General features: G+C 38.9%; 1 protein-coding gene across 3 annotated transcripts in view; it reads right to left on the bottom strand.

Annotated features, from left to right (window-relative positions):
• The window catches only part of MYH11 (myosin heavy chain 11), a 55,918-nt gene that overhangs the window by 19,555 nt on the left and 8,879 nt on the right, over positions 1–27,484 (bottom strand). For 2 of the 3 annotated variants that reach the window (XM_048961802.1, XM_048961804.1), the window contains exons 3-15: positions 25,186–25,342; positions 17,538–17,565; positions 11,309–11,411; positions 9,545–9,565; positions 7,425–7,517; positions 6,602–6,665; positions 4,601–4,699; positions 3,681–3,824; positions 2,259–2,354; positions 1,766–1,884; positions 1,444–1,596; positions 825–998; positions 459–632 (exon numbers count right to left, since the gene is read on the bottom strand). In XM_048961802.1, coding sequence (XP_048817759.1) covers positions 459–632; positions 825–998; positions 1,444–1,596; positions 1,766–1,884; positions 2,259–2,354; positions 3,681–3,824; positions 4,601–4,699; positions 6,602–6,665; positions 7,425–7,517; positions 9,545–9,565; positions 11,309–11,411; positions 17,538–17,565; positions 25,186–25,342 — 1,425 coding nt within the window. The remainder of the gene's footprint in view (positions 1–458; positions 633–824; positions 999–1,443; positions 1,597–1,765; positions 1,885–2,258; positions 2,355–3,680; positions 3,825–4,600; positions 4,700–6,601; positions 6,666–7,424; positions 7,518–9,544; positions 9,566–11,308; positions 11,412–17,537; positions 17,566–25,185; positions 25,343–27,484) is intronic. The other variant, XM_048961803.1, reaches the window with a different exon arrangement.

Here is a 27,484-nt window from a genome sequence, read left to right as displayed (position 1 = left end):
TATGGCAGAGCCAAGAACACAGGGCACTGTTCTAACATAAAATAATCTAAAAACTAGTAAGATTTGAAAAGCTTTCTATAGTTGAGAGCTGAGTTGAATACTTGTTCTTGCATGTACTTCCATCTAAAGAGATTTTTTTTGCAAACATACACATGACAGACTTGCAGAGGAACCACTATGCCTTTAAAAATCTGTTTGCTAGAGAGGAATCCAAGTTACTTGGATATTCAAAACCGCAGTGCTGGTTATTTTTGTTTTCATGTGAGCTTAGCACAGCTAAAGCACATGAATGTTGTGTGAATCTTATTCCCCATCTTTTGTAATTGAAGCCCTTAATATATACGTTATATAACTAAAGCCATCCCTATCAATAGGAGAACAAGATTGGTTAATTGTTGGTCAAACAGTAAAAAAGAAACAAAGTTCTGTAAGTCAGTGTGGCTCATTCTCTCTCATACCTTTCCTGCATAGTGCAGTATGCAGAACTCAGTTTTATCCTTGAGTTGTTTGGACTTCTGGAATTTGGGATGGTTGCCTTGTTCTTGAATTAGTTTCTCCACAAAGGAAGTGTCAGTGGCTTTGGGGAACCAGCACTCCTCATCCAGCAGAGCTAGGACGCCTGGGGGGTTGGTCTGCAACATAAGCAATACCAGATCAGTATAATGAAAGCCGGAGACAAAGAAAGAACACCACCTTCTTTTTGCTTTGTTACTCATCGTCCCAGGCAACAACAATCTGAAATATCTTAAATGCTTCTCATATTGATACATAATGGACCCTGATGAAACCTACATAGTGTCCCATCTATACAAATACAAACTTACCGGTCTTTCAATTAGCTCAATGCAAGGTTGCAGGTCAAGGCCAAAGTCAATGAAATTCCATTCAATGCCCTCACGTTGATATTCCTCTTGCTCCAATATAAACATTGTGTGGTTGAAAAGCTGCTGAAGTTTCTCATTAGTGTAATTGATGCACAGCTGCTCAAAGGAATTGATCTGTGAAGAGGACAAAAGAATTGTATTTCTGATGTTAGAAAGACACCTAAAAGAGGCAACGTAAATGTCAAGATAAAAATTTCTATATTCTATTTTTTTTAAAGATTACTGTAATTCAAAGGATCCATATTTTTGTATTTTAAGGCAAATTTACAGTAAGATCACATGTAGTAAACCTCAAAAGTGGGACCTGTCCAATAAACCATAAAGACCAGACCTTGGTTCTAAACACAGAGTCCCCCAGAAGCCCAGCAGTGATGCTGCCAGTTCCCAGCCCTTCCAAGTAGAATAGTCCTGTGGGTTGTCTTGGCCATGTAGTGCCATCCAGCTTGAGAGAATCAAATTGTTTATGTGGTTCTGAATTTAGATATTTGTTATCTTGCATTCCGAACTACAGCATGACGACAACAAGGAGTTTAACCAATTTGTGTCCCACAGCACATACCTCAAAAATCTCAAATCCAGCAATATCAAGGATCCCCAAGAAAGAAGCTCCTTGTCGTTTAGTTTTATCAAGAGCTTTGTTTACACGAGTTAGAATCCAACGGAAAAGACGTTCAAATTTTGCTTTGGCCAAAGCCTCTATGGCAAAGTCAGCCTGAAAGAAAGAAAATTCTAAGTAAAAGAACAAATCAAATTAACTGCTAATTTAAGTAAGGATAATGCAAAGAGAGAAAGAAAACAGATTCCCTTTAGATGTGATGTAAGAACGAAAAGAAGAAAGGGAAAATAACTCCAGAAGAGCAGAGCAGACTGCAAGTAGGTACCTGCTCTTTGGTCTGAGCTTTCTGAACAACATCTCGTCCTACTTTGATCCTTGGGGTTAGAATAGATCTTGTGAAATCAGTCACATTAATCCCCATCAGGTGACAAACTTTTTGAGCAGCTAGAATAAAAAAGTGATATTATATTTTATATTTCAGATTGAATTTTCTCTTAGTGTGAATACAAGCAAATCAACAATTATGTAATGTAGTTTATCTTCCTTAAAAGCTCCTCTGTTGTACATGCAAGAGATGCTACTTGCTGTAAAAGTATTATTCGTGATACAACCAAGGAATTCACTGATGATCAATTTACGGATTCGAGATTACCAAAAAAGGTAATGAATATTGAACTGATTCTAAGTATGGCGTATCTTTTAAGACCTGTGAAGCACATACACATTAACAGTTTAAAATCTTGATAAAGAGTGCTTCCTCAGCTGCTATTTTATTACTTTCTTAATGTGAACTGACTTTTTAAATGGACAAATCATACCAGTATTGTCAGGCATAGAAGCTTGATCAGTGTTTCTCTCCTTCTTGAAGACAATATTGCCCAGCTGTAGGACAGACGAAACAACCCTCAATATAGCTGTAAGATAAGCAGACAGTATAAGTGAGGAATGGAATGGACACATTTTGAAAACTTCATTCTCTACAATAATTAAAGTTCATTGTGTGGCCTTTGGTAGTCTATACTTCCACGGAAAGATCTAGATTTGCTATAAAAGACAGCTATAAGCTGCAATAGTTTGAGAGCTTGCAGAAGTGCAGCTCAAATAATCAGTGCAATTGAATAAATGGGCCACTAAGGGAACGCCAGCATCTGCAAAATGTGCTGCATCCCCAGGTAGACCTCCAAATCTTGGGAATTCATCTCTCAGTCAGAGTGGCCTATGCTTGGTCATTTGAGAATCTCTATCTCTGCTTTTAAAATCAAACATATCAATGAGTTTCCAACAGCTTTAAGAACAAGTGGCAATTCCAAAGCTCTGGCTGTGCAGTATGTGGCTGTTCATTCACGCAAATGAATAGTGTACAAATATTCACAGGATTAGTGTGAGTACAAAGCAGTAATTTATTAACACTTAACTCTTAAAATGTAGAGAAATCTCATGCCTTTTAACCTCAGGTAGTAAAATCTGCTGCTGTGTTACAGATGAGATCATATTAATCTAGAGAGGTCATTTTGTTCATTTGGTAGACTCATACAGGAGAGCAATACTGTCCCAATGGGCTTGTATTTTAAATCATGAAATGAAAGGGGTTCAGACAGCAATACAAGTCATTTTGATGTCATGGATAGTGCTGCTATCAACACCAAAGCATGTGTTCTGGCTGTAGAACGAAGCAGTTTTTGTCAGTACCACAATCTAACTTTACCAAGACAGATTTGTACTACTGTCCTGCAAGGCAAAGCATTTTTTTTCTTAGAACCCTCGGGCACTGATGCAGATGGGACAGGTAACAGAAATCAGTTCTGGCTGACAAAGCTGCTCGAAGGCTGGAGTGATGGCGTGACACAGTTTCTGCCACCAGGTGTCACTTGAGGCATGGCGGCTGCAGCCATGCCGATGTACGCTGGTGAGCACCAGACAAACCCCTACACTCTCCCCGGAACTGTGAGGGGTAAATGGTGGTTAGTTTGATGCCTGTGGCAGGCCCACATTTTCAAGGTAGCTTAGTTGTTTGTTCATGTTTATTTTCTTTTTCTCTGGAACAGTGGACAAAAGTATGAGTTATTTCAGAGAATCACAGAATTTGAGCCCGATCCACTCATTTAAAAATTATGTGAAGTAACATTCTACATTCATATGTTTATTTTGCGAAGTGGTCATTCTGGACAGAATGAACTGCAGTGCATTTGGATCTGTCTATATTATTACTTGCAGAGTACGATCTTGCTAACAGTTCTCACCTGTCTGCTCCTCCTCAGTAAAGCCCATAATTTTCATGGCTTCCAAGGTCTCCAGGAACATCTCATCATCTTGTTGAGCAGGAATAGGAACGTGACCATTAGATAGAAAAGTATAGTTGTTGAAGCCTTCCAGCAGCAGATCATCTAAAAGACAAAGAAGAAAAGTGTAAGTGTGTCAGCTTAATGACATAAATATTACATTTACTTCTGTATGTAACCTAGTCAAAATTCTCTCTCTCTTCTTGCCCCACTAGACCTGCACATTCATACTGAATAATAATAAGAATGGAACCAGGTAACAACAAAAGGGGTCCAAACCAAAAAACTCTTAAGTTCCGTACAATGGCCAGCAACAGATTCTTAGCATAAATATTAGGGAAAATGTAAAGTTATCTATTGCTTTATACATTCTTTCAGTCAATCATGTATGGAAAAATGTTGTATTGAAGCCATGATGTTCCAATTGATGTTATATTGAATTCCTATTTTTTTCATCCACTTAGACTTTTCACCACGACGTTATGAAACTATGAGTTTCACAGTGTAAACATGAGCTATGAGAAAGATATTCTCTTGATTGTGAAACTGCTAGCCAATACTTATATTTGGAACCCCCGTTTTTGTGTGTGTGTGTAAAAAATAATACACAACTCCTCTTTGTTCATCTTGATATCATTCAAGATCAATGAGTTTATATCTGCTGTCAATTGAAAAATAACAATAAACTGTAAACCACCTGGCTTAAACAGACAACAAGTTTAAACTTTTTTACAGTTCACTTAAGAGAATTACTTTCTATGGCTAAAGAGCTGTTTGTTTATCAAAAGAATTGAATAACATTCTCTTTAAGATATTAAGATAAATCACATAGGTAAGCTATTCTTCATGCTGTTTAATGAGATCATTAGCAAGTGACTTACTTCTCATTTGTTCAGAAGCTCCAGCAATCAAATAGTAAAAGATATGAAATGTTCGCTCATCTTTGGCCTGACGAATAGCACGGGATTTTTCAAGCAAATCTGTTTGTCAAGTATGTTAAAACAAACAAACAAACACATTCTGGTCCTTCCATAATTGTGCCTTCAGTCTCAGAGCCACTAATAGCATTGCTTAAATTTTTTGCCATGAGCTTATCTAACATGAATTTGGTTCTAATTTTGTGTTGAGATCACTAGTACTGGTTTAATTATCACCATGAGGAGTAGATGAATTCCCTACCTCATACTGTATGATAAAAGCTGGTAATCATGATAGTAAGCTCTGCAATAGTCATGCATGCTTCTAAAGTTAAACATGTAACAATGGTATTCATAACAACATTTACTTCACTTTCACAATTTCACAAATACGATTCTTTTATCATAGGGTGGGGCTCCTAAAAACTTTTTTGAGGCCAATATTGTAGCTATAGAAGCAGTAAAAGCAAACTTTATTTATTGTCTACTTTTCTGACTAAAACACTAAAAATGTAGTTGGCAGCAGCGTTAAGTATTTTGACATCAGTAGCTGATTTACACTTTAAATGATATAACGCTATAGATAAAAATTCAGATAAGACCTGAAAAAATATAGCCCATTTTTTCTGTATGGGTCACTTCTCAAAATAAGTGCAGAAAGCTAAACTGTTTGTTGTTTGATGTTACATTCAACAGATAAGATCCTTTTAGCTGTATGTTAATTTCTCCTCATTTATTGGAGCAAGCAGCTCCTCTTTGCAAAGATGAGCAATGCAGCACTGAGGAATTTAGCTACATGCCCATTTATACACTATCTCATAAACATAACCCTGGGAAGAGGCATCAGTACTTGCCAAGTAAAGTCAATCTAAGTTTAATTTCTCTGAAATACTTGTACTTTATTCCTGGAAAAAACCCACATCAGAGCCAATGATATATAGCTCTAGGTATGTCACTTGAATGACCAGGTCTGTATTTAGTTCCCAGAGCAGACAAGTTCTCTGAAAATATCTACTGCTTGATGCCATATGGGACATCAGCAACAGCAAAATATTTGCTTCACTTCAGTTATGCAAGTTCCCAGATTAGTAATTTCTGACCATGGTGATTTAACAAAACATGCAAAGATCAAGGCAGATTCAGGTAAACTGTCCTTCAGTTACACAAAAGGAGAAGAACTACAGAGCATCCAAAGACAGCTCTTCTGGCTGCACCATGTTATTTAGCTTTTCCTGTCTCTTTTATTTTTCCTGCTATCAAGTTCTTAGAGGGGTAGGGACAAGTATATCACTTTTATTGAGATGACCATTTATGCTGCAGACATAAACTACTAAGCTGTATTATCGTTTGGAGTTCTCCCTCAGCAGGTTATTCTCCGCACTTTTTATTGGAATCCATCTATCCTTGTGCAGCATACATAATTTTTGCAGGAATATCAAACCTGGGCATGAGAAATGGGAAACATCCTCTGAGCTCCTGGATAAACTGTAGGGATAATGCCACATTCTCAGTCTTTTTTTTTTTCTTCCCCCTCCTCCCAAATATTCTGTAACAGCACTGATGAGAAACAGGAAAGTTTCAAATCTTTTTATATTTGGAAATGTAGATGACAGGGAACTGGATTGACCCATGCAGGATTGTACCTGTGATGTGAAACGAAACAACTGCATAGCTTTCAAGATCACATGCAACCTCAACCACAAATCAATCTCCTCCACTTTCTGAAGCTATATGTGGAGAATAGCACACTTTCCTATAGATGAAAAAGGAGATCTGAAAATGTAAGCACAAGAGTAAGAGAAACTGAGAATCTGGTACCAGCATAAATGGAGCCACTTCCTTCCATCTTTGTTTATACCAGCCTCAGCAATATTTGCCTTTCTTAGACATGCAGTGCAGCTTGTTTATCTTTCTTCCTTCTGCTAACCCTAGTTAGCTTCCAGTGCTGTTCACAGAAAAGGATACAAGTCTCTATGTTTGCTCCAACAATGTAGCCTGTCACATCAAAGTTGATGCGGATAAATTTGCCCTGTGAAGGAAAAGAAGACCTAGGTTGGTCTGTTCTTTTAGGTTATGTGGGGTTTTACAACATTAGCATGTATGCTGTTCAGTGAGACATGTACATCATCGTCTTAAGAGTATCATGCTCGATTCCCTCCTGCGAGGACAACCAGGCTGAAATGAACTCTGACAATGGTCAATGTGGGAGTAATATTAGATCTGAGGGATACCTCTGCAGAGAGTCAGCAGAGGTAGGAGTGAAGGGCCTGCAGGGAAAAAGAACATCTGCCAGCACTCCCAACAAAAAGTAACATCAAGTAGTTACAGCTCCCATCTACTGTTACTCTAATGTGAATCCATGTGAGATGCTTTTTCTCTTGTAGTCTTTCATTTAAGTCATTAACAACTCTTGCTAAATGACAGGAATGCCTTCCAACAAGATGCATGCTCAACAGTGGTGCAAAGAAAAAGGAAGTACAGATTTTCTTTTCAAATTTCTAGAGGATGATGATATGTCCTGGAGCAGTAGTTGACTTTGCAAGGCCACACACAGACGGATAAACTGTGACAGAACAATGGTACTGTCAAGTCTGAGATTGATTTTTAGTCCTGTTAAAGGCCAAATTCCTATTTCAGAGAGAAGTTCTAAACAGTAATTCAAAGGGATTGGTTTAGAGAAGCTTTTTAGAGAGAAGTACTGAAAGAAAGAGGGTGATTCTTTGTACACTGATTTAAAGAATGGTGTACCTCCCCACAATGTAGACCCAAAGGTATTTCTCCTACTTACAAATCTGGAGGAGTTGTCATTCTTCACAGTTTTGGCATTTCCAAAAGCTTCAAGAATAGGATTTGCCTGTAGAAGCTGTTTTTCCAGCTCACCCTAAAATTCATTCAGACTCAGTTAACCCTGAACTTCATAATTAGTTATTTAAAAACAGTTCATGTACGCTGGAGAAAAATGTGGAGAAAGATAATTTAAGCCTCTAACTTTTTTGTTGAAGACTGCACTGCTTGTGGATTTGTTTTCATTCCCTGTTAATCTCTGTTTATATATTTGTGCAGTCAAGTGCTGTCCTGTATACATGACCCTTTTACAGCCCAGTTGCCTGTGGCAGATCAAAGTCTATTAATCTGTTTAGCATCATGACTGGTCTTTCTTAGTAAGAGGGTCATTCAGTGACAAATCATATATATATATATATATTCAGTTTAATGTCATTTTTAAAAAGATTTTCTTAAAGGAACCTCTAGCATATCTTTTTCAAGTTAGTTTATCGAGATCCTTTGCTAGCAAATGACGATGTAATTAGAATAACTTGCCGGGAATCATTTTAATGTAATGCAGCACAAAGCTACAAAGCAGATTTCACCAAGTCTATTAATAATGATCCATGCAAGGCTATTTAAGTTAAAAAATGGAAGTGCATTGATTTATTTCAAACTAAGATAATGAATTCTCATGCAAACACACAAACCTTTTATTATGTTGTTAATTGTGCTTGGTAATTGCTAGTGGAAACACATCATGCAATGAAATGAGCATGCATTTAATACTCCTATTTATAAACAAACTAGTGAAGCTGAAAAAGTCTTTGCTTACTAAGATGGTTTGACAGTTTTTTTTTAACTTTTCATTTAGCTCTGTGCTATAAAATTACTTTCACATTTGCTTCTTCTCACCATACTTGTGGACTACTTTACAGTAGCATGCCCCATTTTAAATAACTCATGCTGAATAACACCAGAAAAAAGTCCTTGATGGATAATATGATACCATTTAAATCATTCTAACATAAAAATGAGTCAATATTTAAGTTGAATCCAGAGGCAACAATTTGGAAAATGACATTTCTTCCCAATTAGGGTGCAAAACCGGTAACCTTCTGAATAACTGTTTCTGAATTTCTTGTGATTTATATGGGAATGATGAGAGTTACCTCAAAAATATAATAAAAAAACAAGAGTTTCTTAACAAATGACTAAACTTATCTACAAATGACAGAACGAGGACCTTCCCAAGAGTACAGATGTTTGGAGAGCTAGGGCATGAAGAAAGTCCACTGAACTCCATGGAGTTCTTTGGGTCAGCAATGAATTTAGTTTTGTCAGAGAGCTTGTCAAATGAATAATAAATAAATTAAGGGGCAACACTTTGTCATAGCTGGTCTGAGAACCAGCAATCAGAATGGCGGAAAAAGGATAATACAAAAAATTGCCTGGCACACGAACGAACAGTATATGCCAGCAAACCTGCCTATATTCCCAAAGTACTGATATGCTGGATGGCACACCACAGTGCAGGAGGGCCCACGAGGGCCTGTTACAAACTGCCATAACATACCTGCAGACACACGCTGCAGTGGGAACTGCTCTGTTACACATTACAGCAGCAAGCTAGGAGCATGCTAACCTTTGCGGATGTGAACAGTCCTCAACAGTTACATGAAAATGTAAAATTGAAAGCAATATCAAATGGAAAGCATGCAGCCAAACAAATCAATCAACATGTGAGTTTTTAGGAATTATTTCACAACAGTCCTAGAAAGTTCAACCTGAAGTACGGAAAACATTTAGATATTTTCATTCAGAAATCGCATTGCTCAATTTCAGGCTGAGTGACTCTTTCAGGATCGTGGGAAATTTCATTCAAACTATGGCAATTTAAACACACACATATAGAAGAGAGTGATATTTGAGAGATGACCCTGCCTGTGTCAGACCTCATTCTTCATCATGGAGCCTGACACAGTTAGGGCTGATTTGTGAGAGCATTTGGCGCTATTGTTGCTTTTCATCATATCATACAACATATTTCAACAAAATCTCTTCAATTTTTGAGGTGCAACAATAGCATGCAGATCTACACTCAGTGCCTTAAACACACATCAAACAGTCTAAGTTACTCACGTAAGAAAAAGATGGACCTTGCTGTATTGAATAATGTGGTATAAAACAAGTGTCAGTATCATTTCCATTACACAGACATTTTTATCGTTTTTCCTGTATTAAAATAACCAATACACAGTTTCCATGCAAATAAACTAGAAAAACAAAGAAAAACAATCTATTGCAGACATACCAAGAGTACAAATACAAGTAGTGTATTGGAGTATTTTAACTGAATTAAAAAAAAGAAAAAAAGAAAAAAAAAGACCTGAAGTAAAGGGATGGGATTTGGATTCAGTCCCAGGTCAGTCTCCCAGGACCAGGCAGGAACAGATATTTTTATGGTAAATCCCCAGCTCTTCTCTGGTGCAGTGGAGGCATTTTGCTATTGATTATTTTTTTAATGACTGAAATTGCAGTGTCAGTAGCCCTAGGCACTGAATTACCACTTGTCAACACATTATAGAGCAATTTCGACTTTCTCTCAACCTTCATCTGGTGGATATTTGCCTTCGCGCCTGTCTTGGAGCCAGTTTAATCCTGAGACTCATGTAATTCCCTGGAGGAGCGAGCTGCAACTACAGTTACATACTCAGTGGAATGGCCCTGAAACCACAAGTTCATTTCCCCCAGCCACTGAGAAGGACTCAGTTGGATGAAATAAGCTTTTTTTTTCATAAACATTCAACAAAGAAAAACTATGCCTTTGATATTGGGCTGTTTCCAACAACTTGAATCACAGATTTCTAGAAAGTACTGCCCCGGGGGGACATCTACTTCTTCCCCTTCCCTGAAGTACAACAGTTATTCACGGTGGAAGAGGCAAGGCAGTGCTTTGGAGTTTTGTATATGTAGGCATATAGCACAGACAAGACCCAGCACAAGTGTGGTTGTGAGGTTTTTACTTTGTTTTGCACTATGCTACTAATTCCTTATTTTTCACTCAGACTTGCACTTGGGACACACTGACATCTCTTCCTTAATTAAGCTTTTTTTGTCATAAAAGTAAATTGCTACTTTATTTTATTTATTTATTTATTTATTTTTTTCCAGGAGTATTTGAGTAGCATAAAAAGGGCTGGAAATGACTTAGGACCTGGAGTTCCATCAATGAAAACAGCAGACAGGTGAGAGCTTCAGCCACACCAATATCTCAGAGAACTGCGTCGACATAAGCTAATATTACAGTTCAGAGCAAAATGATGAACTTTAATCACTAAGGTAAGGTTATTACAAATTTTGAAGAAAGTACTTTATTTAAAATCTGCCTTCCAACATTTTCCTGTGTCAAAGGAGCAAAAAGAAGTAATAGGATATATTTTGGAACTCTTAGCTACCTTGCAAGAAAATATGCCCACTAACAAAAGTGATCAATACTTTAGGAGTTTAAAAGTTGTTTTACATTTTTTGTGTTTGTGTTGTAATATAAGGATAATATTTTAATTAAAAGCTTTTCCAAACTTCTTATTTTCCAGGGGCCAAGGGTAGAATAAGGACCCCAGCCCTTGCAGAACTTAAGTCTTTCATGTTATGATATAAATAGGTGCTATGCATATAGAAAGCTATGAATATTTCTCTTCTAACAAAGAACATTCTGATTTGATGCCTAAGAGGATGTCAAACAAAAGATTTTTTTTTTCCATAAACACAGAGCTGTGACCTAATTGTGTACTCTTAATATGTCAACTATTTGGCAAGCCACAAACGTTGAATTGCTGTTAGCAATAAGCTCAATACAGTCCCAATAGTCAAAAAGGAGAGTTGAATACAGAAGAGCTCACTCACAGTGATGCTGGTGTCCTTTTTGCCCTTATGTGATGAAGCAACAACGGCCAGGTACTGAATGACCTTTTTGGTGTTCTCTGTCTTGCCAGCGCCAGATTCACCTCTGAGGGGAAAGAAAATAACACAAAAAAAGCTAGGTAACTGGTGAGCTCCTTCTGCCATACGACGTACGTCATGTATAAAAACAAGACTGGAGTCTGCCTGGCTCTGTAAATATCCCAGAACACAGTCTCTCTGATTCCACCTGACTTTAGCATGCAGAGAACGCAGTATCAGAGATGTATCTCTGTCCCATTCTGTTTTGACTGGACACTGGGCCATTTAAGGCAATTGTAAAACATTTTTTATGGCAGTGCCTGAACATTCATGAGAACTGAGGCTGGCAGGGAGTCTGCTCATACTTAAAGAACAACAACAACAAAAAACATTAACTATAATGTGGTACAAGAACAAGAAAAGCTATCAACAAAAATACAGTAGTTTTCTCTATGGAAATTCTGGCATTAAAGCAAGTTACATCAATGCTGGAGTATAAGGGAACTATACTGCCTTATATGACCTCTAAGTTCAAACTTCCCATGAATTCAATGGGACCAGAGCTGGCACTGCTGGAGGCATCCCTGCTAACAGGGTAGCAGGAACATCTCATATGGGGACATTTCTGACCAGCAGAACTGCCATCCTGGCTGTGCTCTGTCTCTTGGGAAGCAGGAATGCAGTGGTAACTTTCCACCTTCCAGAGGACTTCCATGGTTAAATTTATTTACATCTTCCAAATCTTCTCATAAAGTAAAATGCTAGTTTTCAAAGTACAGGAACAAGGACCCAGATTTACAGTCTTTACTCGGAAGTAAGAACATTTCCAGCCTACTCTTCTCTCTTTGTCACATTTTATCATCTCAGTTCTGCTAGATACCTTTGACTCTGATGACGATACGGACTAGAATGTTTTTATATTGTCCTGTATCAGCAGTCAAAAAAGGCATGAAAGTGGGTGTGGATGTAGTAATGTAGTAATTCAGCTCCTCTGACTCTGTCAAGCTAGTGCTGTGAGGACAACAGTCTACATGGAAGTCAAACCTCTGTGCCTTTGGATTTAAATTAAAATGAATTTAAAAATTAAAAGAACAATACATGTAAAAGTCCCACAGATATTTGTCAGCTCTTTTCAAACTGAGTCTGTTTAGCTGTAGTTGTGCTTCTTTTCCTAATTAGGGAATAGAGGAGTTAATTTTTCCTACCAAGGGACTGGTGAAAAACGGACATAAAAAAATATGAGTAAATGCTGGGAAGAACTTTTAAATTGTGATGACATTGATTAAACCTTAGGAAGTCAGAAACAATTTCTGTCTGATGCACATCATGATGAGGAACGTTTAGAGTTTTAACCAGAAATAATTGAGACGGTTCCTTTTCACAAGACCTGGGTTAATTTGCACAGTTTAGAGTTTGGATCCATCCCTGCCCTGGACTTCAGTGCTAAAACATTTCCATGTTTTATTGATAAAAATTAAGTGTTCTGGGAACAATTCCAAACCAAGCACACCAATTTGAAGACATATGCGTACAAAGTTTTCAAATAAATCTACCTTGCATCTCTGATACTTTGGAAAAAAATAAAAGCATTCTTCAAACAAACTGTAGGCTTTGAGTTATTCTATTTTATTAAAGGTTATTTGTAGTTCATCACTACATGAATTGCATTTCCTTTCTCCCAGGGCAATGGTGCCCATCATTTGGCTTTTCCCTGAATGCCTGTGAGTATTACCATATAAGGCATCATTTTCCTTGTAATTATCCTACCATACTGTAATGCTTTAGTTACTTAACATTTTGTTCTGTGCTTGCTTTCCTTAACTCTTTGCTCCTGCACAGTTTTCTATTTTCTGCAGCTATTCTTCTTGAGCTTTTAAATTCCTTTTGAAGTGGACAACAACAAATTCTTCAACATGAAATGGAACTGTTTCAGCATGAAATGGAAAACAGACATGATCTCACAGCAATAAGGATGAAAAAAAAATAAGTAATGAAGTATCGTGTTCACTCCTAAATGTCCCTAACAATACACAAGTCTGATAAACAAGTACTCATTAAACAACATTACGCTGAAGGATCCAGCAGAGCTGTATGACAAGGTCTAGACTTCATCTCAGTGATAGAATCCAATGTGTTTGAAGAGTAATTAATTAAGAGGAATAGCTGAATTAGGTTCAGTGCCTTTAAACATAAAGAAGCTTACAAGGGGAAATATCTAGGAGGAGGAGAGCATGTGACTCAGTTGATTTCATAGGTGAATTAAACTTTTCCCAGAACTATTGAGCTGCAGCAGAACTGGTCACGCTGCTTTTTTTTCTCAGCATCTTTCTTGAAGTACCATCGTTTCTAGGATGGCAGAAACAAGTTTTATTGTGAGGTGGTATGAAGAATCCCATCTGTTTTAAATCTGCGTGCTCTCTTTAGTCTCAATGACTCAACTGTTAAATAAGGGCCTGATTCTTGCAAGCATCATGATTACAGCATGGACCATACACACAGTGGGGTTCCTCTCAGGAGGCATCTTCTGGTTGTTTATGTTCCTCAATCTGCAGCCCGAATCATGTTCCAAGTGAGGAGTGCACTGTACAAAGTCTATTACTTCTATCCTAAGTTTTTTGGGGAGCAGAGAGATCATCTGTTTAACTGAAGTATCTCAAATCATTCTTATTGCTGCCATTCTTAGAAGCAGCGCATTTATTGCCAGTGCACTTCTTTTCACCCAGCTCAGGTGGGCAATGCAAAAACAAAGGGAGGAAAAGCAGTAACTGTTGCACAGCTGTGATAGTCCAACAGTAGTACTTAGTACATATTTTCATCCTGAGAATCTGCCTTGTTTTCCCAGAGTGAAAAGATATACTAGGCTTATAGGCTTGCTACACTAAAAAAAAAGCATGAAACAATGCTCTCTCATTGTGTGACATATTTTACATTTATTCCTCCTTCATTTCTTGCCCAGATTTTTGTTTTGTTTAGTAACACAGTAACTGATTTAAAGCACAAAAGCCCACTTACATAGTGCTATTGAATCCTCCACAACTCCATTGCTTTCACCTTAAATGAAAATTATCTCAGTTTGAATAGGTTTCCAAATCAGCACAAGGTGAGAGTGGGAAGCTGACTGCATTGGTGTGGGGTAAACCTGGGGTGTAGCTGGGGTGTAACTAAGACTGCTGCATGTTTGGGGAAAGAGTAGTTAAAAAACTGGACTTTTTGTTGAAAACTTGAAAGCTTTCTATATTAATATTATGATATAAGACTTAGCTTAATTCCACTTTTGGAAACATCTAAAAAGTAACAGCAGGATTTGTTTCAGCAAGCAATGAACCACAAAAATTGACCATTCACACATCCCTTAATCTGGCTACTCTGGCACTGCGGGAAGCCTCTGTGAACACAGCAGTCAATGAGGTGCTCCAAATCACATTAGAGCTTGGCAGGCTTCATCCTGCAGTATGAGATGTGCAAAGATAATGAAAATCTTTGTCCTAGACCAGCTGAATCCCAAAGACCTCGCTCAGAAGCCAGCCTGCTGATCCCACTAAGTTTATTTACAAAAAAATCTCAAAAGACTGAGCTGGTTCGGCACCAAGCTCCACCCAGGTCTAAAGCTGCACAAGATAACCATGCGGGAGAGAGGCCAGACAGCATTGCTTGCCAGCTCCAGCCTTTGAGATTTAGTGTGCTGGGAAAGAGAAGAGTTTAGCTCTCTTGCAGAGGAGGCTTTGCCTAACAAGACTTCACAATTCAGAAGATGTCTTGGGTGACTGCTTCCTGACATTATCAGGAGAGAAAGCAGGTGGAGGTAATGAAGCCAAGTGAGGCTCTGGAGAGTTCGCCCCAAAAGGGAGGGTAAAGGATGGTCACTGCCTAACCCAAAATTTTGTCTGTTGCTGTACCAAATGAAGTGCAAACACTACCCTGCTCTGTACATTTTGATAGAAGCTAATCAATCTAAATGCATGCATTAAAGAAAAAGTAGATGAGCTCTTGGCAGCGTCCCCAACTATTTCTATATGAATCCTTACAGCTACATTTTTCACAATTTAGGTGCCAAGCCTTGGAAAGTTTGAGTCTATACATATTGAAAGAAAAGATCCCAGGTGATCAATGCCATGAGTTCTTCAGTTCTTGGTCTATATTTTAGGCAAAAAGATAATCTCTTGGAATTTTTAGTAATTATAAAATACTGTGAACTGATTGTACTTGAAGCTGCCCAGCTGAAAGCTAAGTGAACTTTCTTGTTTCTGTACAGAGAAATAAGGCCAAAATATAGGATAAACTACTAGTAATTAAAGCTGTGTATATTGATTTTTGCTTAAATAATCTTGATTTAAAAAAACAGTGAGAGGAATTTTTCAAGCTATGGGTCATGATGCCAATCCAACATGCAGCAGCTATTCTAAACAAGATTGTTTTCCAGATGGGAAAGACATTTCATTCTCTTTATTTTATGTTTTAGTGGTGTGAAATGCTTTATGTTTTCAGCTCCTAGGTGAAGGGAAAAAAAAGTATTCATATTCAATATATTTTGTAGCCATCAGAAGTGGAAAAAAAAAGAAACTGAAATGGAAAAAGAAATGAAAGAAGAGGAAAAAAGAGATTTTTTATAAGCAAAAAGGAATTGAATTGCAAAAGAAATTTCCTGAAAATAAAATAAATCTTAATATTCCAACATTAAAAGATCTGAAGTGTTACTGATACAATAATAAAGTAAGGTGCAGGAATAGAAGGACAAAATGCGCAGTTTAAATTAGACTCCATTACCATGACATGTTTCATCTTGGGAAGAAAGTGATGGTCAATTTTTATTCCAACACTGCATTGATTTTGGATTTGTTTTGGTTTTCATGCATATGTGGGCAGATTCGTGACTGATACACTTGCATGTAAGTGAATCTGTTTATGAAAGGTCAGAGCTATGCTAGTCTTTGTGGTACAGAATATACTGTCTACTTCTTGCATGATGAATTTGTTCCAGCCAGCACTGGCACTCACCAGTACCTGTATGGTTGGTGGTCAGGAGCACTGTCTTCTGAAAAAAAATAGGCAGTAGCCACATTTTTATGGATAACCTCCCAAAACCAGTTCAGTTTGGAACTATGACATATATTTGCAATCTGTGACTGACTACAGCATCACTGTATAATCCTGCTATCAGTACTATGCATGCCATCTTCTGCAAACAATTATTTGTTTTTACATGAATTGAATGTTATCCTTTTTCAGGAAAACTGGAAGATGTGTAATGCAACAAACATCAAATTATGTCAAAAGCGTCTTCAATAGCACTCAAGTAAATAAAACCAACTGATAAGCCATAGAGGAATGTGGTTGTCGTTAAAGCTGAAGGTCACATAGAAGATCCCCATCCAATTGTACAGTCTGAGTGTTTTGCAAAAATTGGTAGGAATGATAAACCAAGGGGATGTTGGGGAGCAGTATGTCACACACAGCAAAGTTTATTGCAATAAAATCACCATCTGACCCCTGCTACACTAATTGCCCCCACAACATCTGGCACTGATGGCAGGTCAGAACTCAAAGAGGAAAACGTCAGCAAGCCAGGACTCAGAACAGTCAAGGCTTTCAGAACAGGGCTGGCTTAGTCGGTGTTTTGCTATTGCCTATAGCAATTACATAAAGACTGCAGAAAGCTTCCCATAGTGCAGTGTGCACTTAGCCAACGCTCCATGGCTTTGCACACAGGCTTCCAGGTGGGCTGTGCCACATGGAATTGCCAAGCCTTGGCTGCTGCAGCTACACAATATGCAAACAGCCCAAAATCACATGAACAGAAAAGATCAATTTCTTAAAATGACAACGGATTGAGGATATGACAGCAGGCTGCTGACGGGCAGGAATGAAAAGCAGTTCAGTTAATACCCAGAATTCCTCCATGTTCCTCAGTTTTCTCAGTTTCCTTAAGGGACCTCTTAATCTACAACTACGAGAACTTCCCCAACTTCTCATAGTAAACTCTGAATTCAAAGTCAGTTTAAACTGAGAACTGTGCATTGAACACATATTAGGGCACTGATAATGCTTCTTATTTTGTCAACAGGCAACTCTTCTACTGGGACTGCAGATCAAGCTCTTTGAAGGTGAGAATATATCAGTTCCACCAGAATTTGAATTGATTCTGCGTAAGGAATGACATTGTAATATTGAGATGTAACAACAACAGTTTACTTACGTGCACAGGATAGATTGGTCTTCTCGGTCTGTGAATAAAGAAAAAAATCCATTAATTAGGGAAAATAGCTAAGTCCTGTCAGAAGTACTTATATTTATAATGACTTACATTGAGCAATCTAGACCTTTCAAAACCTGACAATTCACAATTAGTCAAAAGTACAGGGTTCACATCTTATTTAATTTGCCATCACATTTAAATAAGGATCTCTAATGGAAATATTTTGTACCAAAAAATGAACAAAAGGTTAGGAGTTCAAAAATATTTTTTGGTAAATTCTGTGAGAGATGAACTATAATGAGGACAGCAAAAGGATCAGACTCCCTATAAGAAGATTATAATTGATAATTTCAAGTCTGAAACTTGAGTCGTTATTATGCTTATGAAATATGGCTAGCAGCCGACTTCAGACAAAGTCTGGACAGATAAGGCATCAAAAACTAAGACATTTTATGGTGGTCATTAGATTCTGAAAGCACAGCAGTCCAAATAGAATCACAGAATCATAGAATGGCCTGGGTTGAAAAGAACCACAATAATCATCTAGTTTCAACCCCCCTGCTGTGTGCAGGGTCACCAACCACCAGACCAGGCTGCCCAGAGCCACATCCACCTTGAATGTTCTTTTCTCTCATTTCAGATTTAGAAATGCCTTTTTTTCAAAACATATCCTTCTGTCTGTGAGGTATCCTCAAGATTGAGGAAAAACAAGATACATTTTTTTACAACAGCATATCAACAAGAACGTAAGTATTCTTCATGCTTTACCATGAACAGAATTGTCAAATATATATTGGATGAAAATTTATAAAAAGGTGGGCCAAAATCTCTATTTCTACTGTGTAAGGCATGTAAGAGGTTTCTGTGCTGCAGTTCAATACACCATAATGTTGCAGCATGGTTTAGAAGCACATCTTGTCACGTATCTCCCTTTTTAATGTGTTTGGAGTTGGAGTTTCTCTTTACCTTCAGAACTTTTGCACAGAATTTTCTACCAAAAGGCTGATCTCAGGATTTTAGGCTGTGATAGTGAACACACACTGAGGTTTCATAATGTGCTCCATAACACTAACGTATTTCCCAAAGCTCCACTGAAAGAAGACTTCCAGAAAAGTCTGTGATACTGACAGGCTTTACAATTTGGCCTCTATGGCAAGATGTGTGTTTAGCATGTTTGCTGTGATCAGTTCTGAAGTAGAACCCTTTTTTTAAAATTGGACATGTTCAGCACCAGAGGAGGTCATATAGAAAGGTGTGGTGTCTCCATCCTTGGACATATTTGCAAGTAGACTTGATTAAGGCTATGAGCAACTTCCATGGCATTGAAACTGGCCCTTCTTTGCAAGAGGCTGCATCAAACTGCCTTCTACAGACTGTAGAAAAATCTTCTGAATAAGAAAACAAATTCCCAAGTTGGTCAAATGCATATTTGAAATGTGTGCTTGGCTTATAAACCCGAGACTTGAAGCAGACAGTTAAATAAGGCAGAAGCAAACGTGTCTGTATATTTATGTATTATCCACCAGATGCAGAGTGAGCATTAGACCAGGGAAGCCTCTGGGCAGAAGTTAAGACACAAACCCGTTCCTCATTTTATTTTGTGAGTTGGATGACTTGCAGGGCTACCTATCTGGTTGCTCACCCTTATCGCTGACCTTGCATGTAATAAATGGCATGAGATAAACAAGCTTTCTGTACTGCACAAAGATAATAGAGATAAATTCAGCCTATTAAGCTTACAAGTTGTAATTGCTGCCTGGACCACAGCCAGCCTAGGAAAAGCAGTAGTGGATTCTGCTTTGGCTTAATGATACTAAATAACTGTATTTACTCCCAGTTTCTCATTAACGTTCAAACCGGTGTTGTAACATCAATTGCTTCATTGATCCCTTGCTCAGAAAATGGCACCACTTAACTGCTTTGGTTGGTAAATTGGTACAAAATGAATCATTACACCGCTGTTGGAGGATTTGTCAACACTGCAGACTCTTCCACATCCACATTTTGGATGAGGGGAGCTGTGCGCAGTGTTTATTTTTCACTGAACTTGGCTTTCTTTAAAATTAAAAAAATGAGAACGCAGTAGAATTTTTGCTAAAAATACACTGCTGTGTAAATAGAAACCATTGGCATATATTGATGTTACATCACAAACCCATAAATATCATAAAGAAAATAAAAGTGACTCCTTGATACAGAGTTGCCAGTGGAAATTCTGAGCTCAGGGGACATTAGAAAAAGTAATATTCCTGCAAGCCAAGTATTTTTTCATTTCTCTGCCTGTTGCTCCCCCTTTCCCTTCCCAGTAAGTGATATACCCCTCTTGATCGTGTCATATACTAAGGTATGCACCATAGGCATTTGTGCATGTGCACTGTGTGACTCTGATAACAATTAGCCTGAAGGCTACTCGGAGTTCTTGGAGGGAAAAGAAAAACTGTGTTGTTTTTTCTTTTTTTTCATCTTTTCCTTGTAATCCTGAATGGCTTCGAAGACCGCGGCTGTGCAATCCGATTGTTCCCTGTAAGCGGGCAGCCCTATGGCTTTCTTGGAGAAGTCTGTGAGGAAGCAGAAGGAAAAGACTCCGCTCTTGGTCACCGGACTTATCCCTTCCTAATGCCCCAAGCAGTTGGCAGCCTTATGAAGTCCTGCAGTAATAAGCCCTATGTTGCTAAGCTGTGCAGTCTGACCTGCAAAACCTCCCACTGACATGCTGGCCAATGCGCATTCATGGAGGGAGAATATGCAACACTGCTCCATTTCCTTCAAAAGTTTCAACATACTGCAAAGGTAAGGATGAAATCAGGAAACCAAATCCTATTCTGCTTTGTCTTGAGCTGCAATGCCTGCCTCATTTGTTTTCCAGGACTCTCCAAATTGATTGCTTCTATTTCTGTTCCAAAATATTTTATTTTTTATAGGAAGGGTTCTGCCCTGTTTTGGGACACTGAAACATTATATGGGTAGATTTAGCAGAGAAAATCACTTGCACAAAATAAAACTTGATAAGCATAATTTCTGGGGCTCACAAAGTAACAAAATATCTTGTATGTTCCAATATCTCTATGGTTAATACCTTTTTTAAAAAGTACATTACTACTTGGAAGACATTCACCCCCTGTATGTCTGTATTAAACATTTTGGACATTTTTGGATATTCTCCCGAATATTTAATAGTAAACAGACATACTTCACTGTCTAAAATGCACCAGCTTTCCTAAGTCCCATCAAGTTCCATGAACAAGAAAGTTCCAAGACCATGAAATGGACTTTTTTTTTCTGGAATATGCTACACTTTTTCACCAAACACCTCCAGTTTGCTTGTAGGGATCATATGCCCCTCTGTTCTCAATAGACACGCTAGTTCTGCTTAATCACAAACAAAATCAGATGGTTTATCACAATGAAGCAGCAAGCTGGCAGCTTTACCATAAAAGGGAAGAACAGACTGAAGCCAAGCTCCAACACTCACTCACTGCTTCTTTACATTTGTTAATAACTGTCCTGACTAAAGGGAACATTTCTGTATGGTCCTGCTAAGGACACAGTAAACAGCTGGGTTTTCATGCAGCTTCCTTTTCTAGGACCTTGGGAACTGTGTTTTCCTCCCAAACCTCCAAGTAGATACAAGGTTGTTTGTTTTTCCATCTTTAACTCAAGCTTGCTTACAAAGTGCTTTCATGAAAATGGCTTTGCAGAAAATAGATAAGCTTCTTGGAGTTGAAGAAAGCCTCCATATGTCTTCTCAGTATTATTCAGAGTGTGTAATAAAAGCATAATCTTCCACATGAAAAAATATTTCTGTTATTACTGCTACACAACCTGACCTTCCTTATTTGTGCTGCTTATCACACATTTACTGTTCGCCACCTGCAGAGACAATAGCAGAAGGCAGCAGAATTACCCACCCTCACTGGACTACTATCACTGGCATCTGGCAGTGCTGCAGAAGCCATCCATCCATCCACCCACCTCTGGCTCTTCTGCCCTGCACCATGGTGCCCTCTTGTGCGCTGCATCATGCCTTTGTGCAGCCACACTGCACACCAGGCTGCAGTTACCCACCCTAAAACGAAGCTAGCAAAATCAAGGAATGATTATTAGCTGGGCCGTTTCTATGTGAAGACTGCATGAGGACGGTGCTGGGAGTATTGGGATGAGGAGGCTGAGCCCTTTGCACAGCGACTGTGCAGTGCTATTGCAACTGCAATGAGAAGCCACTGCATCCATAACACAGGTATAGAGGTCAGTAAAGAAATATAAGTGGACTTTTTTATGATTGTCTCCAATTATTTGATTTCTGTTAACAGTGGCTGTGTTGTTACAAGAACAACTTTGATGGGACTTGAACATCATCTCTAATGAACACACTGACCAAGTAAGTCTTGAAAGCAGAGGAGGAGCACATGCTGGACGTTTGTGCCAACAGAGGGTTTGAATGTGAAGGGTTCTGATCCCCAGCTGATGAACTTGCAATAGGACCAGCTATTGGCAGATACCATTGGTTGATTTGTTGAGAGATAGAGGTAGCCAGGATTTGAACAAGCTGACTGCTTTTGGCCAGGCAGTCCTGATCAGAGAGTACTAGAATGTAATTCTTCAGTCTTATGAACCTAAGATATATTTTAGTTTGGCAAGAAGTTCCTTAGATAAGGAGTAATATTGACATTTCTCAAGGAAAACATTCAGTGCCCTGATACAAGTTTATGAACACGAATCTCTCTTTATACTCCCTTTACAAACGTGCTTACAGAGTCCCATGAAGCACTCTGTCCATATGGATTGCATACACACGCACTCTATTATGTTGCTGCCCACTCTCACCACCTCAGCATGAATACAGTTTGGCTACATAACTAGTTATATTAAGCTTTGGTTTAGTTTTATGCACAAAACATGAGTCTGTTTTTCCAAACAAAAGCTCAGCTTTAAAGGCAACTGGGGCCCTCTTCAGAGATGGAGAGACTCCAAAACTGCATGTGCAAGTAAATAAGCAAGTGAAGCGTGGGTGTCCTGGGCTTGTGATGCAAGTTCTTGTGGGAAGGGTTTGGCTGCTGTGCCAGCTGTGTGTGGTTTGGAGGAGGTAATGGAAGTGTCTCTCTTGAAGTTCAACTTATGGTCTGTTCCCTCCTCCTTTCTTTCCCCTTCCTTCCTATTTGTTCTCCCCTTCCTTTTTTCTATCGGGAAGGTTTCCTCCAGAAAACACATATGAATCATAAGGTATGAAGATCCATCAAGAATTGGTGGAGTCAGAACATTCCAAGCACCAAAAAAGTGAACAGAAAGAAGGGAAAGCATCCACTTGTACTGCCTTCTCCTCCCAACCTGGGAGGCACAGCTAAATCCTGGCTGTTCTAGAAGTAGTTAATGACTGCAGCGAAGGGTGATCATGCTCAGGTGGCTTCAAAAGACCACCTTAGGAACAACAGGAGAGAGGAAGAGTGAAAGAGGTCCTTATGATGTTGGGATCAGGCAGAGAACTGAAATTAGTTTCAGTTTAAGAAGGAAAATGATATATACTGCTACACTGAAACAATCCTTATTTTTCAGTAGTAGATGCAGTATGACATTCCTTTTTTTCCCCTGTCGCTACCTTGCAGCACTTTCTTAGTTGACTTTTCCTTCATCCTGCTTTTAGGGACAAATAGCAGAGTTCTGAACGAGAAGGGTACTGCTGAACTTCTTGCATAGCTCCTGTGAGGCTCACTGCTGAAAGGCTTTGAGGAAAGAAAGCTGCTTTGACAGCAGGGTCTGCTCAGAACCCTCAGAAGTGCTGTATGCAGAGGACAGAGATCAACACCTGATCTGCAAGGCAGATAGATGGCTGAAGCTTTCAAGGATCTGCTTCTACCAAGTAAGTTTCTTTCAGCTGTGGCTCCATTAAATGAGATTCAATGCATCATGTTATTCTAAAAGCTTAAACCTGTCCTCTCAGCCCTAAACATTTTTTATATACCTGTCCTTGCTGTTACAGTAAGGAGGAATGTCTGATTTCAGTACATCTGTTATTGATGCTTTATTGATCCTCCTTTGTTGCACTGTAATTCTGCCTCCTTCTGCCTGTGGGTGATAAAATTGGTACTGCTCCAGAAGAGAAATGTACCATAAGTGACAGGAAGAAAAAAATGTTGATGTTTTAAGGCAAAGTTTAGAGTTGAATTCATTATATTTCAAGTATTTACGTGTCTGAAAATGTAAGACCTTAAGGTTAGAAGCCAAAGTTACAATTAGCTGATCAACTTACGTAAGTAAATGAAAAATGAAAAGTGGTTTTTGTTATCTGGGTTATTTTGTTAACGCTGCAGTTATACATAAAGTACTCAAGACATCTCTAGGGAGAAAAAACCTGTTTTTATGCTTTTGGTATCTGTCACCATTGGTGCGTGTATCCTTATGTAGTGTTTGTTCCAAAATAATAGAGATTTTGTTGATATTTAAAGACAGCAGAAGTCTGAAAGGTGGTTGGTCAAATTAGACAGCACAGAGGCTTATCACATACTTTGTCTACTCTAAGCCTTGAATTACAACAACATGAACCATCTGCAACGTTCTGAACAGACTGATCTTAAGATCTAGTCAACTTATTTCTTTCAGATTTCAACTACAGGAGTGCTGCAATCATTGCGATTACAATGTGTGCCAGGATCATGGTTAGATAAAGTGCAAAATCGTTTTGAATAGATTAATATCTCCATAGCAATTGCTGTTCTCTGTTTGTATGTAAACGTTGCTAAGAAGTCAAGGCTGGGTATTTATCTAGCAGCTAAACTGACATTTCAGATGCCGTTAATAATTTTTTCCCCTGTCAGACCAAAAATCCATAAGCCCTATACCCTTAAATCCTTAAACTTAAAACAAGGCAGCCCTAAGCTTCAGGGCTGAGTTTGGAAATCTTGCTGAACCACAGTTGTAGGGCAAAACTTTTGCAGGAACAGACCTCAAATGGAGATTTACATTTCAAAGTGTTCTGCAGCCTCCTGGTTCCCCAGAGCACCCGAGGCTGCTGTGAGATAGCAGCCAGTCACGTCCCTGCATTCTGTAGATATTGCAGCCTTGCGTGGTCATTGCTGTAGCATTTTTATCTCTAAATGAATGATCTTTCTTTAGGACAAAATCTCCTTAGCCTGTCAGTATTCAAAGCAGAAATTCCCTACTTATTTTTAAGGTCTCATTATATGCTTTGGGGTCTGCTTTCCCACTGCTGTTCCATTAGAAAACAGAGCACATCTCAACTCAAGACTCCAAAGCATTAGCACTGTACTAACAGTAGCCCCAAATTCAATCTGCTTACTAGGAGAGAGCGAGGAGCAATGCTGACAGATACAACAGCCTTAGCAGCTAACTTTGGAATAGTCTCCACTGGTGCAAAGGGAGCGTTTTCCATGCCCGTATTTGCCAAAACTATTTGCTCAACTTTGAAACCTTCCCACATGCCTCGACACAGATGGGTAAAAGGATTGTTTTTCCTTTTTGAGTCAGTGTTTGTGGAGTGCCGTTCCTGCCAAAGAATTCCTCCGAAACTTCTTGAAAGCCCATGTCTCCCTGTGTATCACAGCTTTTCTGACTGTGCTTCTTGAGGGAGCACACATGCAGCAGTACATTGTTTTCTCTCACGTTAAAGCGCAGTGATTTCTAAGAACTTGCCTACCTTGCAGCATGCTCCTGTAGGCTGTGTCTGCAATAGCGTAGATGTGGGGCGGCATCTCGTGCCTCTTCTTTCCCTTGTACATGTCAATAATCTTCTCTGAGTAGATGGGCAGCTGCTTGTATGGGTTTACCACAACACAGAAGAGACCTGAATAAGTCTGCAATGAAATTGAAGTAAAAAAGGGAATTAGTGTCGTGTACTGTATCTAGACTGGGACACAAGGCATCAACTGCACTGAACCAACAGGATTTTAGCAAAAAACAATTATTTTTCTCAATTTAGTATGACAAATGAAGTGGCAGTTTCCGTATGTATGTGTATGAGTGCAGCTTCCAAGTGCATAAATAATTGTTTCTAATAAGGAAGCTGACAGAAACTATGTAATTTTTTCTGCTTGTGGAAACGCTCTGCTTTGATGTAATGCTGCACGTTCTTTTTATTTCAGTTGTTTTTGGTATGTAGTGAATCACCTTTATTTGTGATGAGCTAGGGACTACAGTGCTTCAGAATGTTCCTTTATACATGTATTTGTGTGCTGGAATGTTATTTGCTCAGACAGATATCAAATTCTTAAATCTTAGATTGGAAGTGTGGGTTTATGTTGGGCATATAACCACCACACAGCAGTAATGATTGATGTGAGTCCTTGAAAAAAATTACTCCAGTTCCAAACAGATCTCTTATCAGAATGGTATACCTTCAATAAGCAACAATTTCTGTACGAGATTCAAGAAAAAAATCTGTTTTATGTGTTCAGTTTACTGACGGTATTCGTGTAAAAATGGATGCATAAACAAGCAAGAACACTGGACACCAGCTGATGGCTATTCATCCAACTGTTAGGTTTAAAAAACATCCTTTGTCTCAGGAAGCTCCAACTTATTGAACTGGAACAGAAATATTAGTGAGTGATAATAGATGAAATGCCGTATATTACAACAGCTACTAAAAGTGAGCAAAGTAAACAAACACAAAAAATAAGTAAAGAAAAAGAAATGATACTTGCAGCCCTTAAGTCAGCCTTTGGCTACTATTTTTTGAATTGACACCAGTCTGAAACAAATGAACTTTTGTCCTTTATGACTTGGACGTAAGTTGTTTGGATTCCCCCAGTTCATGGGTGAGCACTGCGCAGTGCTACCTTGCCCTAACCTCAGAGCTGTGTCTAAGGACAGCTCAAGCCGCCTCAGTTCCCCCACAGGAACAAGGATAGCACAGGACTGTAAAATGCCATCTCAAAGGCTTGGATCTGGGCACAGGGGTTTCCCTTTCCTGACCATATTAGGAAATGGCACAACACGGACTCGGCACAGCCTGAGAGCTTTATATGGTACTGAGCAAACAGGGCGAGAGCGTCCATCAGCTCATGGCGGTGAGGAGCAGTTGGGTGCCCCGCATTGGGCAGAACGCGTGGGGTGCTCCGAGCATCTCCAACCTTTACAGCACTGTGACTGCACCTTCACTCGCTCTTGATGTCCCCAAGTTAAAACCTTTGGGGAGGGTAAATCACTGCTACGCTGGCTTTTAATTGATGACAGAGTTTAGGACAAAACTCTGTGCTAACTGTGTTAAAATGAACTTTCGTGCTGTATGGTCAATACACGTGAAAAATGGCTGTGTATCTTACATAAGACAAAATGACCACTAGGCCCTTAAGGGAAGTAAAATAAGATATTTTTTCAGTTGAAGTAGATGTGCTATATATACTCAGGTACTAATATCCAAGTAAGTAAAAGAATAAATGTTCAATTCAGGAAGTTACTTCACTGAGATTTTTAGATATCTTTCTGCCTAAGCGCCAACTTGGAGATACAAGAAGCAGATTTTTAAAGCAGGAAAAAATCATAGAATCATCACAGAATCATAGAATGGCCTGGGTTGAAAAGGACCACAATGATTATCTAGTTTCAACCCCCCTGCTGTGGGTCGGGTCACCAACCAGCAGACCAGGCTGGCCAGAGCCACTTCCAAAAAAAGCCTGAGCCGATGAAGTTTGGGCATCCCCATTTCTAACTGGATTGCAACTGATACCTCCTCTCACCTGAGGGAGGTAAACCAGGCTTTGTGGCTTCACCACTCACAGCTCTAGATGTTCTACAAAGGTCTTGGGAAAACAGATTAATATAAAGTGTTCTGAAGTCAAGGAAGCCAGTTAGCCAAGCATGGAGTTGAAAGTGGGATTTGAAATATCTGTGCCTTGGATTATTCTCCTGAGGTTTGGCCTGCCCAGGGATGGGGATCTGCAATCGTGTCCATCCCTGGAGAACCTGGGGGCAAGATATGGTATCTTAGGGATAGT

The sequence above is a fragment of the Lagopus muta genome, chromosome 15 (genome assembly GCF_023343835.1).
Source record: "Lagopus muta isolate bLagMut1 chromosome 15, bLagMut1 primary, whole genome shotgun sequence".
In the NCBI taxonomy this organism is placed as follows: Eukaryota; Metazoa; Chordata; class Aves; order Galliformes; family Phasianidae; genus Lagopus; species Lagopus muta.
Note: the sequence above shows the minus strand (reverse complement) of the source record. Positions and strands in the feature narration are given on the sequence as shown.